Source organism: Mauremys mutica, chromosome 4 (assembly GCF_020497125.1).
Source record: "Mauremys mutica isolate MM-2020 ecotype Southern chromosome 4, ASM2049712v1, whole genome shotgun sequence".
Taxonomy (NCBI): domain Eukaryota; kingdom Metazoa; phylum Chordata; order Testudines; family Geoemydidae; genus Mauremys; species Mauremys mutica.
In genome coordinates this window covers 111859244-111874529 of record NC_059075.1, presented here as the reverse complement: position 1 = coordinate 111874529, position 15286 = coordinate 111859244, and the positions used below count along the sequence as shown (strand labels likewise).

General features: G+C 46.2%; 1 protein-coding gene across 3 annotated transcripts in view; it reads right to left on the bottom strand.

Annotated features, from left to right (window-relative positions):
- Window positions 1-2008: 2008 nt before the first annotated feature.
- Window positions 2009-15286, bottom strand: part of PIDD1 (p53-induced death domain protein 1) — a 30239-nt gene continuing 16961 nt past the window's right edge. Inside the window, exons 10-17 of one of the 3 annotated variants that reach the window (XM_045012377.1) lie at window positions 10954-11089; window positions 10085-10235; window positions 8519-8642; window positions 7149-7267; window positions 6554-6661; window positions 5119-5324; window positions 4244-4514; window positions 2009-2722 (exon numbers count right to left, since the gene is read on the bottom strand). In XM_045012377.1, coding sequence (XP_044868312.1) covers window positions 4277-4514; window positions 5119-5324; window positions 6554-6661; window positions 7149-7267; window positions 8519-8642; window positions 10085-10235; window positions 10954-11089 — 1082 coding nt within the window. In that variant the 3' untranslated portion in view covers window positions 2009-2722; window positions 4244-4276. Of the gene's footprint in view, window positions 2723-3563; window positions 4515-5118; window positions 5325-6553; window positions 6662-7148; window positions 7268-8518; window positions 8643-10084; window positions 10236-10953; window positions 11090-15286 lie in introns of those variants that run through there. The other 2 variants (XM_045012376.1, XM_045012378.1) reach the window with 2 other exon arrangements.

Sequence of the window (15286 nt, the reverse complement as noted above, 5' to 3'; positions counted from 1 at the left end):
GCTGTTCCATACCCCTAATAATTTGTGTTACCATTCTCTGTACCTTTTCCAATTCTAATATATCAGTTTTGAGATGGGGTGACCAGAACTGCACGCAGTATTCAAGGTGTGGGTGAACCATGTGTTAGCTTTTTTGACTGCTGCTGCTGCACATTGAGTGGATGTTTTCAGAGACCTATCCACAATGACTCCAAGATTTCTTTTTTGAGTGGTAACAGCTAAGTTAGACCCCATCATTTTGTATGAGTAGTTGGGATTGGGTTTTCCAATGTGCATTACTTGGCAGATGAAATTCAATGTTGATAAATGCAAATTTGTTGCCTAGTCACCCAGTTTTGTGAGATCCCTTTGTAACTCTTTGCAGTCTGCTTTAGATTTAACTATCTTGAGTAATTTTGTATTGTAGGCAAAATTTGCCACCTCACTGCTTGCCACTTTTTCCAAATCATTTATGAATATGTTGAATAGCACTGGTCCTAGTACAGATTCCTGGGAGTGGCATGCAAGGTTGGTTCCACCACCCTGAATAATGAGCTCGATCTTCCCTATGCCTTTCAGAAAATGGGTTCCTGAAGGGATATGCTAGAACTCTGAACAGAAATAGAGGAAACCGACTGGAAGTCTTCTTCATCCTCCTCCATCTCATCCAGAGGAGTACCACTTGCACAAAATGGTGGAGAGTCCTGCGGTGCCAGAGGATGGTAGTCCAGAGATCAGGGTCTCTTTACAGGGAGATGCTTGGTACCCTTAAGGAGTGGAGACTCCAGTTCTTCTGTTATCAACAGGTCTTTATTATATCTGAACTCTTGTGCTATCGAATAGGGGATCACTACCAATGCAGTAGCTATGGCCATGGTTGCTGAAGCCAACAGTACTGCTGATGATGGGCATTCCAAAGTAGACGCGGATGGTATCTGGCGCTGCCCCTTGCTCGGTGCCGAGGGTGCTGCATGCATGGTCCCAAAGGTTGGGCTAACTTCAATGGTGCCAGTCCCAAGTGTCTATTCTTGCTCTCTTTGCTGTAGAAGGTACCGAGGCTCTAACACAGCAGTGTCTCTCCTTCATGCTCTGGGACTTTTCCTCGAGTACTCGCAGTGCTGCAGAGTCCTTCCACTTAACGGTATCAAGTAAAGAGGTTGAGGCTTCAGAGACCGTAGATCTCGCCAGGGACGTGGACTTTCTTGGAGCTGGCTCCTTGAGGAGAGAATCCACGCGCCTCTTTTTGGAAGTCTTCCCTTTCTTAGAGGAAGCCTGTGCTGAGGTAGAAGCAGTGCCAGACCTGTCCAGAGACAGATGTATGTTGGTGGGGATGGGGGTGACGCCTGACCTGACTCAGAAGCTAGCTGAAGGGAGCAATCCATCATTAACAGTCTGAGTTTAATCTTTCTGGTTTTCTGTGCCCTGCATTTGAGGGTCAGGCAGAAGTTGCATTTCTGGGAGACGTGGGACTCCTCCAAGTAATGGACACCCTTAAAGCGACCGTTGCTCACAGGGATAGCCTCTCAGCAGGAGAGGCAACATCTGAAACCTGGCAAGCCAGCTATGCCCTGCCAGGAAAAAATAAGTCTCCCCGAAGGGTAAGAAAGGAGTAAAACAATCCTGTACTGACTATCTATAACTATGCTAACAACTAACTAACTAACTAGATAAACTATCTTAATCACTATAGAAATATTAGAAGAGGCAAGGCACGCTCAAGATGGGCACATCAGGCTCCCTCTCAAGGCAAGGTGACTGAGAAGGAGCTAAGGGCAGTTCACCCCCACACACACACACAAAGCCTCGGTTTCTGGCATGAGGAGATATAGGGCGCATGCGCAGGCCGAACAGACACTGCTAACTGAAAATCTCCAATCAAGGGCTCAGCCCACAGGGACACTACTCGAAGAAGAAATAGGTTTTAAAGTGGCACTGCAAACCTGGGTTCTATTCCCACGTCTCCCACTGTCCAGCTGTGTGACCTTGGGCAAGTCACTTCCTCTCTCTATGCCTGTTTCCTCTCCCGCCTCTTGTCTGTGTAGATTGTAAGCTCTTCTTACGAGTTTGTACAGTGCTTGATCTCAGTTGGGGGCGTAAGTGCTACTTAATACAAACACCACCAAACAATAACAAAATTTCAATTTCTATAGAATAAAGTAGCATTGACTATATCACATCAAGCCACTGGTCTACCTAGCCCACCATCCTGTCTCTGACACTGGCTAGTATCAGTTGCTTCAGAAAGAGATACAAGAAACCCAAGTGGACAATTATGGAATAATTTCACCCTGGGGGGAAGTTTTCTCCTAATTCCCACTGGTTAGTGTTTAAACTTTAGCATTCAATATATTAAAGGAGATTAAAAAAAATTTCCTTCAAAAAAAGATTAATGTTTTTTCTGCCTCCTTGTTAATATTTATAAGTCTTCTCAGCAAATCAAACTGACTCTGAGGTAGAAACAGTGAAAGTGATGATGCACAAAGAGGCTAAAAACCTACCCCCAGAGAAATCAGTGGTTTTTGCTAACTTCTTCCAGCTGCAATGGTCATAGTAGGTATAAGAATTTTAGATAGAACTGTGATTTTTCAAGTTGACGGTATGCCTTCAAGTATTGCTCCCAGGATTCAGTCTATGCCATTCAAGTTGGTCTCCTAAGGAGAGGGATTCCAATGTCTTTTGGGAGTCTCCATGGAAAGACTCCTATTATCTTTAGTTCAGGCCCATTATGAGATGGGTTGGAGACCTGGGGAAGTCCAGAGAGAATTCTCATTTACAGGATACTCAGATTAGGAAGGTTAAAGGTGAGGTCAGCACCATTCCATCCAGATCCCACAATGCTCTGCTCTATCCTCCAGCTGACCTGATCAGCTCTTAAAACGCCACATGAATATTGTGCTTTTCACTCCACAGTGCTTTGAAATCTATACACAGGAGTGAGTGCTGTGACCTCTGAGCTGAGCCTCACCTGCTGCTCAGTACTGCAGAGTCCCACTGCACAAATAGTGTAAGAGAGGAAGTGAAGAATACAGTATCCACTTGAAACTGCTGGGAAACTTTAAGAGGCAACTTAGAATCCAAACTGGCATTTGGCCAGGACAGTGGGTTCAACGTCCTAATTTATTGCAAAGAGTAAAATGGAACTTACGGTCAAGAGCTGCCAGGTTTTAGGTCTTGTCCTAAAGATAGCTCAGTGGTTTGAGCATTGGTCTGCTAAACCCAGGGTTGTGAGTTCAATCCTTGAGGAGGCCACTTAGGGATCTGGGGCAAAAAGTTGGTCCTGCTGGTGAAGGCAGGGGGCTGGACTCGATGACCTTTCGAGGTCTCTTCCAGTTCTAGGAAATTGGTATATCTCCAATTATAAAATATAAAATAAAACCTCCAGCCCCACAGAGCCCTAGAGTTGGGCAAAAAAATAATTGAGGCTTTTTAAAAAATTGCAAAATGGTTTTTGAACAAAACAAGAAGTTGGAAAAACTGGAAAATTTCTACCAACGAAAAACAAAAACTACCCAAACACAAACATTCCCCTCCCTCCCCCAAAAAACAATTAATTTTTCAGGTTGTCTGTGGAAAGAATTTTGGTTGTCTGTGGAAAGAAAAAGACAAAAATGTTTTCACAGGAAATGTAGGGGAAATGAAAATGTTGCTAGATTTCCCACTCTAAAGACTGTGAAGTGCTCCGATATTATGGTAATGGGGACCATATTGGTACCTAAAATAGATGGATGGAGGTCCCCCATCCAACTACTGACCCAACCTTTGCTTGGAGATCTGGGAGGATCACAGCACAAGCTAGTATAGTGGGATTCCCCCATTAAGTTTTACATCAAACACCAGAATACAAATGAATCTGTCCCTACAGAAATGCTGAAGGAACCAACGTGGTGGGGAATATTCAGATCCCAAATCGTTAGCAGACCATAGGTTTAGGCATAAGTTATATATAAATATCTATTACAGCAACGGTATTAAAAGCAGCGTTCTCCATTATTTAACTGCTCTGAATTTCTCTATGTCCCTAACACCTAAAGTCAGAGGGCCTGAACACAGGACTCACCAGCCTTTCCCATACACTGGGAAGTTGGCACGTATGGGCTGAACAGAAGTCACACATTAGCATATCCTTCACAGAGCCCGGTGGGTTAGTAGTGGATGATCATGATCCAGGTGGTGCCCCCCAGCTCCCATGGCAGATGGTGGCATGTGGATCAGTTGGGAGTTCCCCAGGCAGCCATGCCACCTCATGCACAGGGGAGGGGCTCACCACAGTAAGAAGCAGAGTTCCTTCTGCTGGCTGCTACACCATGGCTATCGCAGAGTCTTCAGTGCTGCTCTCCTGGTCCAGGCCCACCCGGCGGATGGACGCCCTGTATTTCTGCCTTCCCAGCTCAATGACAGTTTCAATCTCATCCGCAATGTCCTGGCGGCCACTCTCCTTCATGGCTGTGATCAGCTTCCCCACGCAGTTTTGGTCCTCAGAGTTTTGCTGGGCCCAGGAGAAAAGCATGTTCAGGATCTGACTATCCAGGTCCTCCCTGAGGAGAGCAAGAAGCACATAAAAAACAAACCTACCATCCCTCATGGCATTTACTTGAGTCTGTGACTGGGTCCAGACCCCAGAAAGTGCCATCATGCCACAGTAATATGATTCAGGGGGGACTATCTTCTCACTACCCAACCCTTGTTTTTGGCTGAAAACCAAACTATTTTGATTTGACAATGTTGCCTCAAGCTCCCATTCTTGTCAACAGGCTCAACTCCCTGGTCAGACTACATCTCCCAGGATGCACCAGAGTCTCCCTTCTTAAGAAAGATGGGGCAGTGCATCATGGGAGTCCCTAACCATGGTGGATGATGGGAGATATAATCCTGCCTGGGAGCCCTGCCCATAAAGATAGGGCATAGGAGGTGCCCAAACTACAACTCCCATGAGACACTATAGGAGCATTTCCAAACTGACATATTTCAGTTTTCAGACAAAATATTTTAGGTATTTGATATTTAAAAAACATTTGTGACTTTTTTTTTTTTAAAAGTGAAAAACCCAATTTTTCCCACCAGCCCTAGTGAAGATATTCCTACCCTGAAGATGTCTTAGTCCCTGGGGCCACCATATTGACCCCTGTACACCCGGCTCACCTGTGGTTGTATCCTATTCGTTCGATCTGCTGATAGGGCAGCCCCAGGTTCAAGCCAATAGTTTGCCAGTCGGCTCCAATGCGCCTGGCGATGACAAGCAGATTAGCTTGTGTCAGGTAGCCGGTCTCGGCATTCCCCAGGTTCAGAGGAGGGAAGGAGAAGCCGTTCTTGGGCTCTGAATGATCACCCGAGAGGGATTTCAGTTTCTGTTTAATGGAGGAGAGAGTGACAGAAGTACTCCTGGCTGAAACGATTTCCTTTTAAAGGGGCTGTGCCAAGTCATTTAGTTGAACTTTACTTCCCCAAGGTGCAAAGACGTAGAATTAAGATGGACTCTAGGGACCCAATTGTGCGAAGTACTGACCACCCACTGTTTAATGGACTCCAGTGAGAGCTATGGATGCTCAGCACCTCTGCCAATCTCAGCACCACCCACAATCACAGCCTGAAGCAGGAAATCCCTCCTTGCCCTGTCTTTGGAGATTCACTTTTCATTACCAGTTGTTTCCGCAAGCATATGTCCCACAGCGTTCAGAGAGCTCTTGCTCTAGGCCCCAAACCGAGGCTGTGCATGTACCAGAAGTGGGACCGCAGTCCACAACGCTTACTTTGGGGTAAGCCTTACGGTGATGTTCAAAGAAAGACAACAATATTTACTGGTTCGAGCCTGCTCAAGAGAAATAAAACTTGCCATGACGCAGCTTGGCCAGCCAGGTCCCTTTAAGGCACCCTTGGCTCGTTCCAGCACACTTAAACACAATAGTTTCATCAAAACGCCTTTGAGCTGCCATGCATTGGACAATCCACCTTCCCAACAATACCCATCACCAGCGTATTCATATGCAAGACAGAAACTGTGCTCAGTTCTAACCAGCTTCCTTCTCCTCGAGCGCCTTCATTCACTCAGAGCAACAATCTGTCCTCGACAACATTTCATCACATCAGTGCCAGCTCAGAATGGTGCAAAATGGAACAGGACAGGAAGGTGGATAAACGAGAGAGAGATATGGGGAACATTTCCAGTTACACACTTCCCTGGGGAGGAATGGAGCAATCTCTCGGTGGGGAAAGATACACAGAAAGTGCCCATGGCCATTTACAAGAGCTTTAGAAAGCTGGTGCAATTGTGCCTGGTCACCGTCAAGTGATCTCACCACCAGCACCCTACCCTTCACACTTAAGACACATGAAAGCAAATGCACAGCTAGCCTCTCCTTCCCCCTTACACTCACATGGCTGCATGCGCACACACTCCCCCTTTTCAAAGGAAAATAAATTCTTCATTTTCCATCATGCAGTTTCTGCAGACAATGTCTCTGGCTGTAGTCCATCCCACTCTTTTCAGGGCTAAGTATGGGAGACTTCAGCTTAGCAGACAGACACAAAGGTTTCCCCATCCATGGTCACCTAAGGGAAAGCCGAATAAGTAACTCACAGGCAGTTTGATTGGCAGAGTAGCCAGCCAGTGGGAGTCAGGCCCTTTCCTCTTCTTGGTGGCATCTTCAGGGACATTGTCTGGAACTTCGCCACGATAGAAGGAGACCTTCACAAGCAGGAGAGATCACAGAGTAAGATCTAGATGGCATTTCAATGGCCATGTCTATCTATGTGGCTTGTTTTCCATTTGGCAAGGATTATGTAGGACGTTTCCCACCCAGTCCCTACAGGAGATCACACAATCCCCACTTGGAGTGCCATCTGCAGTTTGATTGAGTGCCATTAACAATAATACAAGGATCCACCACAGAGTCCAGCCCCTTCTCCCTTACTGCTAACGGACCAAGAGTTAATGGCAGGCAGATAACCCTGGGCACCAGTCTGGGTGATGGGTGACCATTAGTATTCAAGCCACTTTCTCCCCTGTGGGCATATTTTACAGTTCAGTCTTTGGATGAGGAAAAGCAGAAACTCGATTCACTGACATACTCAAGGCTGAGGCACTGAAGCAAGGGGTGCCACAGGACAGCCGATGACTGCAGAAAAAGAAAACTAGGCTCTTGGGCTGGTGAGCACTATCCCCAGAAACTCACCTGCCCTCTCACCGCTTGGCCTTTCCTGTCCACTTCAGCGGTCACATAGATTTCCTTCATGTTCTTCAAGTGGGAGTAAAAGATGAATGAGATCCGTCCGTCCACACAGTCTGGGCGGTCTGAGCGGAGCCAGGGAAAACAAAAAATCAATGCACAGAAAACCTTTCTGCTCCTAGGCAAGGGCTACATCAGCAGCTTCCCAGACCAAAACCCACTTCTCCCCATTTTCTGGCTCATCCCCTTCTGGGACAGGACTGCCACCCATGACCATGGAGGACGCAGATCATGCAGGAGCAAAGGAAACCAGCCACCAGAGGAAGAGGAGTTGCAAGGAGTGTGAAAGGGGGAGTGAAGATGTTGAGGTTAAATATTGCATCTGTCCTTCCCAGGAACGGATCACTAATGAGCAGGGGGAACCAGCTGGAAAGTTACTTCTGTTTACACAAAATAAACCATCTGTCTTTTTTACATTTCCTTAATGGGGAGGTGGAGGGGGGGAATATGCGTAGGGATAAAGGAAAAAAATAATGCTGCATATGTTGCCTTAGGACTCCTATACTGTACCATCCTGCCAAATGCCTGTGACAAAGGGTAGGTGAGGGCTTCTGGTGCCCTGAGACTAGGCTACAGAGTCCTGTGTGAGTCAGTAGTAAAAGGTCCGATTGTGGGATCATCTACCCCAGGGCCAATCGAGAGTGACTCTATTGTCTTTGATGTGTCACAACGGAATTACACCAGGGTATCAGAGATCAGGAGCAGGTTCAGAGTGCAGCTCTGACACCCCTTCCCACCTGGCTGCCCCAGGATATAGTTGTGTAGTTTTAGTCCCACCCCCTGTAAGCGGAGTGAGTGAGAGAGGGAGATAAAATGAGGACGGCCAGCAAGACAGAGAGGCATTTCAACTCCACACAGGGAGTTCTCTGGGCTGGACTGTTCCAAGGACTTTCTCTCCATAGAAATGGCTTTGTATGTAGACTACATCAGAAATGGATGAAACTTGTTAGATCAGCTAGTGTGTGCTAGTATACAGGTCATGTACACCGCTTACCTATGGAATAAATACACTGCACTAGACTGTAGTCCTCTGGGGCTTGTTGTGGTTTGCTATGAGGAGAGTAGAGTTCAGCATGGTCCTGGAAGCAGTGATTCCCTAGGGAGAATTCACTACCAAAAGCATGTCCTGCAGGCCTCTCACTCTGTCTCCAGAGAGCAGAAGGACCGCTGCATTGCCCATCAGTGGATCAGCACAGGCAGCAGTGCTAAGCTCCATTTGCCAGACCAGCTCAGCAAATACAGAATGGGAGGGAACTGAAGGTGAAAGGGATGGAGGAAAGAAGGAGGGCAGATTGGACAAGAAGGCTCCGCCATACCGGCATCGATGTTGATGCCTCGCTCGAAGGCCGCAAAGAACTGCTCTCCCTCAAACAACTCCACAATGTCAGAGGGCTCCGGGCCCTGGTAGCGGTCATGAAGCTTTCCCAGAACAGGATCGACCTACCAGGGATGAAAGCGACATGGGGGGTCTGTTTAGGCTTTACACATTCACAGCCCCTCCACCCCCTGACATGGGTCCAAGACATTTTTCTCTTGCACTTTCAATGGAAAGAGCTTATTTTTCCAATAGAAAAACAAAAACAAAAAACCACCATTCCCCTAAAGGTCTAATCTGTCATTAAAAAAGTGACTGTAGCTAAGAATCACATGGCTTCTCTGGCATGCTTATAAAACACATGGCGTCCATGCACACAAGTATGCTCCACAGTTTGTGGTGGGGGAGAAACAACTATTTATGTTTGCCTTGCTGTCAGCAGGACTAAATACCGCATGGTCTGAACTATTCCAGCCCACGCTGGACTAGTGCCAGAGTGGATGGTACTGCCCAAGTCTAGCTGGCCTCCTTTTCTTACACTAGCAGGGTGCTGACGCATATCAGTTGTAAAGTGGCTGGTCTAATTCCATTTTCAGCTCTGGGGAAGGAAGCAGAGTGTCTAAGCTAAATACAAGTTGGGCCAAACTTCTATTTAGCTCAGACTCTCTCGACTTTCTTCCCCAGACCTGAAGAAGAACTCTGCGTAGCTGGAATGCTTGTACCTTTCACCCACAGAAGTTGGTCCAATAAAGGATATTACCACGCCTACTTTGTGTCTCATATATCCTGGGACCAACGTGACAACAATGCTGCAATCAGAGGTTGACAAGTCCTTCGGCATCATTAGAAACTGTAGTGTCTGGGTGTTAGAGCAGACTGATTTTAAACTGTCAGTAACCCTTTAAAACCAAGAAGTTTTCACTCCTTTTCCCCGAACGTTTAGTTGTGGGGAGATCTTTTCCACACTACTCCTGTGCTGCAATGCCACTTAGCTGAGGCCAGGATTGTTGTGTCTCTGCTGAAAGCCTCATCCTGGGGTAGCAGCATGCAAATACCCAAAGATTATAAGCTGTGACTTCTCAAAGACAGGTTGAGTTAGGCTGACACTGTGCAGCATATCTCATCCTGCACATGGATTTGTAATATCCTACGAGTGAACTCTCTGGGACCAACTTCCTTGTTAGGAAAACAGACTTCTGACGCCACTGAAGTCAAACGGGAGTCTTGCTATTTTAGCTTCACTGAAACCAGGATTTCACCCCTGACGCCCAAGGCTTGAAGTTTCCCTTCCGGTGTTTATCAATGTGTTTTATTTCAATACTGGAGCCCAATGCACAAGAATTATGTGGAAGTGGGACCAGCCCTGGGGATTATAATGGTGAAAGCTATGCTGTCCCGTTAAGTCGCTGATCTAGACTGGTGATTGTTGCACCAGACAGCAGCATATTTCACACAGGTGTCCCCAGCACAAAAACCCACCATTGCAACAAGAACCCTCAATCAATCAATCACCCCCTCTCCAACAGCTCTGGATTGAGGCCCCTTGGCAGGGCAGCGCGTGCAGTACCTTGTGCTTGGGGACACACTGCAGCAAGACTTGCTCTGGGTCCTTCTTCCTCTGCAGCGCTATGAAGTTCACCTGGTACAGGCGCAGCCTCTCGTACACCTTCCTGGCGATGCCGCCGACGTAGGTCTTGGTGGTATACCATAGCCAGTACCTGGGGAAGGGAGCAAATGAGGCAGAGATTCCTCTGCCAGCAGAGAAGCCAAGGGCAAGGATGGGAACCTGGGGGGAGGGGGGGGGAAATCGGAAAGTGACGCTTCCTTTTTATCAAAGGGGAAAAAGACAAAAATTAGGAAAATCTGGATTTCAAGGGAGCTTAGTCGCAGGCACCATCCTGTCTCCTTGACACAGGTTATCCTCCAAAAAGCAGATTGCCAGCCCAAGAGTGAGTGAGAGAACTTACAAATGAGGGCAAAGGTTGCATCAGCAGCCTATGGATGAGGAAAGGATTCCAGCAGCTGGGAGGAGTGGTGACCAGGAACCTCACTACTGAATGGATATCGGTTCTGAGTGGGAATGGCCTAGCTTGAGCATGGCCCCTTTAAAGAAACCTGGCCTACAAGGGCTACCATGAATCTGCTCACTGCAAGCCGGTGGGACGTGAAGGGAGGAGAAATAGAACACCCCCCCAGACACAAAACCAGCTTTTTTTTCCAGTGCGGCTGTACTGTGTGCCGAGGCATTGGGAGTATTAACTGGAGGTATAAAGCTATGGCATTCCATCCTTCTTAAGGGGAAAGAGCAACCCTGGGAAGGCGCTGGAAGGGGAAACTGGCAACAGCAGCGGCACGGCCCCTTATCTGGGGAAAGGCGCAGCTATACACCTTCTAGCCTCGCCTTCAAACACGGTCTGTGAGCGGGTCAGAGCTCACCAGGAGAAGTGGGTGACTTCAAACCGTGCGTAGAGGTGGGTGAACTCCAGAACCACCTGATTGGTGATGTCATCCCAGGTTTGGGCTTGTAGGTTGCCGTGAAGAAGATGCAGCCTGGAGCGATCTAGGGTGAGACCTACAATCAAGAGACACAAGCCTGTTTAGTTTTAGATGAACATGGATTTTTTTTGCCTCACTTGTTGCTTTACAAATCCAAGTGCAAAGCAGCTGGAGCGTTAGGTAAGGGTTTGTTGTTGTTTTTTTTCTTCCTTAAAAGCCACAAATGCTTACATTTGGGAATGCCAAATTCCGGCTCACCTAGGGCACCTCTTTGAAAAATATCCTGAATATCTGATTTGCTGTTCCAGTGGGACTCCTAGCCTTAACGTGCCAGCCACTTGATTACCTCCTAAGCAGATGGATTCCATGACCCAAGAGATATTTTTCTACCTCTGACTCCTATATGTTTGTACTGCACCTGGCACAAAAAGGCCCCAATCCTGACGGGCCTCCCCCCGTGTCCCAGGGGCCTCTTGATGCCAACTGGCAGGGGGCACAGGAGGTGCCTAGGATTTTAAAAGGGCTTCCCTGGGCCCGATGTCTACATAATAGAGTGCCAAAGGGTGGCACGTGAAGTCTCTACCAACAACCAGTAACACAGTGGTCATCCTAATCACTGTGAGATGTATGTACAAATACTATTTAAGGAGTTATGTATCCATACTTAAAAATACATTCCTAAGGTATGCAAGTTATGACAGGTCACCAGAAGGTGATAAACATGCTCCTATCAGGCAGGAGGGAAGAGACATGTATCTGTCTAGTCATGTGTGTATTGTCCATGTCCTAGTGGAGAACTGAACCAAATGTTAAGAGATTGTGAAGTTGACATGAAAAAAAATCTCACGGAGGGAGAGAAGGAAACAAAACAAACAAAACAAAACAACAAAACAATCAGCATGGGGAGCATCCTGTTTATAAGTAAAGACAATGGAGTCGTGGAGGTATCACTGGGGGTACAGAGTTACACCCGGGATCTTTCACTGAGAGGGCAAACTGAAGGGCGCAGCCAAGACCGGCTGAAATACACTGGAAATATTTGGGGTGAGCCTAGCTCTAGAAGACATAAAAGTAACTAGTTAAATAAGTCTAGGTTCTAGAATGCGAGTTATCATTTTACTGTATAGGCAACCGTTTGTTTCTAATACGCCGAGACTTGCTATCATGTGACTCTTCTCTGTGTTAAATACACTTGTACTTGTTTTCACTGTAATCATCTCTATGTGCTGTGTGATAAGTGGAGCTGCGAGGTGAGGTGGAACTGGCAAGCTGGAGGATGGGGGCAGTGGATCTGTGAATTCTGTGAGTCTCCAGTGGAACAGGGGTTGGAAACTGCAGGGTGATGCTTGGAGGACTCAGGGGCTGGCGTGTGCCTATCACTAACCTGCAGGACAACAGCGGAGCCCGTGTGGGCTGAGAGGGAAGTGCTTGTGTTGCCCATGGCTGGCAGAGTTGGGGAGCTGACCCATGGCAAATTCAGACAAGGTTTCCTCACACTAAGGGCAGGGGGAAGCGAGGTACCTCACAACCCTGAGTACCCCGGGAAGCGTCACAGCCTGTTGTGCGCTACGCTAATAGAAACAAGCAGAAAGCCAAGGGAGATCAAAGGAAAACCGGAATTAATAAGCTTAGACAAGCAAAATGTCTCCATTTGCTAGCATCCCCTCCTAGGCACTACCCCCATCTCATCCAGAAAAATGTCTCTGTGAGCAGGAAATCAATTTAACCAAAGATAAATTAAATTGTCAAGGCAATTGTCTGTGTGTGCCATTTCAGTTGGCACTGTCCTAAGCTACAGGAAGTGAAGTTCGAACCTCAGTGAATAGTGACCATGTTATACCCCCATGCAGACAGCAACAGGCACACTGGGAAAAGCTGCAAATTGGCTTCTAGCTAGGTTGTTAATGCTCTGGGGCAAGAACTCTCTCTCCTATTACTCATCTGGACTGCGCCTAGCACAATCTCAATTAGGGTTCTTGTGTGATACTGTAATAATCATTCTAGACTGGGGAATGGTGGCTGCATAGCTTTACAGCTCCCCCCCTCACCTCCTATAGTCCACAACCATCGGCAATTGAATCACTTCCCCTCCCCCCCGTATAATATTCGTCAGAGATTATTCTACAACTCTTTTCTTTTAATTTAATACCATTATGGATGCTGCTCCATTTCCAGATTTTCTATAAAATCCCCAAAAGCAGAAGCTGTCAGACAACCCTCTGGCAGCCAAGATGGCTGAGCAAGGAGATGCTGCCCCTCTAAGACTAGCAACACCAAGGGATCAAATCAGGGACTCAGGAGACAAAAAGAAAAAAAAATATTAAAAAAAAAATCTTTCTATATGCCAATAACATTCTCCTAGTTTTTAAAAATTCCAGATCCATTCCAAACATCCTACAAATGATCAACTTTAGCAAATTCTCTGGCTACAGGACAAATTGGGATAAGTCTGAAGCAGTGAAGATCCCAGGAGATCTAGTTGTAAGTGGTTTCTCCTGTAGGGACATGTAGATGTTAACTGACAAACCTCAGATATCTTGGCATCCTATTCCCAAAGGAAATTAAAAACAGTCAAGGATAACCTCACCCAATTAGCCATGTAAATAATAAGCAATTTTAATAGATGACAGGCACTACCTCCCCTCCTTGGGGGAAAAAATAAACAATTAAAATGAATGCCCTTCTCAGGAGCCTGTATTCTGAATTCCCTCCTTATCCATAGTCCTCTCTTTTATTTTATCAAAATCGACATGGTGAGGTCCTTTCTATGGGGTGCTGGTAACAAATTAAAGTAGCCTTGCAAAGAGTACAGCTCCTTGTTAAAACACATGGTTTGAGATTTCCCCAACTTTAAACTTTACCATCAGGCAAACATTCTTAGCCACACAGCACAGTGGCTCCTTCCCTCATGCTGTCGAGTCCCATACTGGCTCCAGCTGGAAGCAGAATTGGTTGCTCCTTTTTCTCTTTCCCTTTCCCATGGTGCTGCACTCACATTATTACCAATTTGCTAAAGAACCAGCTATTGTGGAGGCAAAAATAAGCAGCGTAGCAAGTCTACTGAATTTAAAAACAACACCCTTCTACATACCAGGATCTCTGGTCTCTATCTAACCTGAAACTCTAGCAGGCAACCCCGTCATTTGGAGAGCCTGGATTAGGAAAGGGATTTTGACTATCAACATTAAAAGAAAGGTTCAATCTAGAGTCTAAGAAGGAGTGGCAATATATCCAACTTAAACACACCATCTTCCATCTGTTTGGCCTTTGATACCTGCGATGCCTCTGACTCACCTGAACTGCTTGCATATCTCCAAATATTACTCCAATTGCCAAGACCTATGGCACAACACTATATGCACACTTGGCCAGCAAATTTGAATTAAATATAGATTGAGGGAGGAACTAGGCCAATTATTGTCTGCTCAACAATGGAAACAAATTTTAGCCAGTACTTCAAACTGTTCCTTGGACCTCCATTTAAGATTAATCCAGCAGAAAGTCATACAGAGGATGCTTTGGATCACTCTCCCACTGTTCAAAACAGGTGCCACTAAGTCAGACAAATGCTGGCACTGTGATTCAACAAGTGCTAATTTAAGCCATGTGCTCTGGGAACGTGTATGTTTTGGGGAGAACTTAATTGCAGAGTTAATTTTTTCCAATGAAATAAAATTGGGTTACCAGCTAAACATGTACTTTTAAACCTAATGGATGTTAACTAGAAGCACCTGAAAAACTGTGGCTAAGCAGAGCACTAATAATTGCTCAAAGGCTATACTACAAAAAAGCAAATTAAAAAAAAAAAGACTAACAATTGAAGACTGTATCAGAGGGGTAGCCGTGTTAGTCTGGATCTGTAAAAGCAGCAAAGAGTCTTGTGGCACCTTATAGATTAACAGACGTTTTGGAGCATGAGCTTTCGTGGGTGAATACCCACTTCGTCGGATGCATTGAAGACTGGAGCACAGACATTGTAAGCCTGGCTACCATGATGGGCTGAGATTTTCAAAACAGATTAAAGCACTGCTTAAAATCAATGGGAACTGGGAATCCAAAACAGCCATAATATTTTTGATGAATACATTGTGAAATGTACCAGAGATCACCCTTATTTGTCTAGATCCTGTATTAAAAGACCACTTTCCAAATATCACCAGGATGTACCCAGTCCAGTTTTGCTTCACCTTTATTAGGCGAATGTTGCAGCTAAACAGCAGCTTGTCAGTCCCTGATGTTGGTTCACAATATAATCAATCCATATTCTGCACAC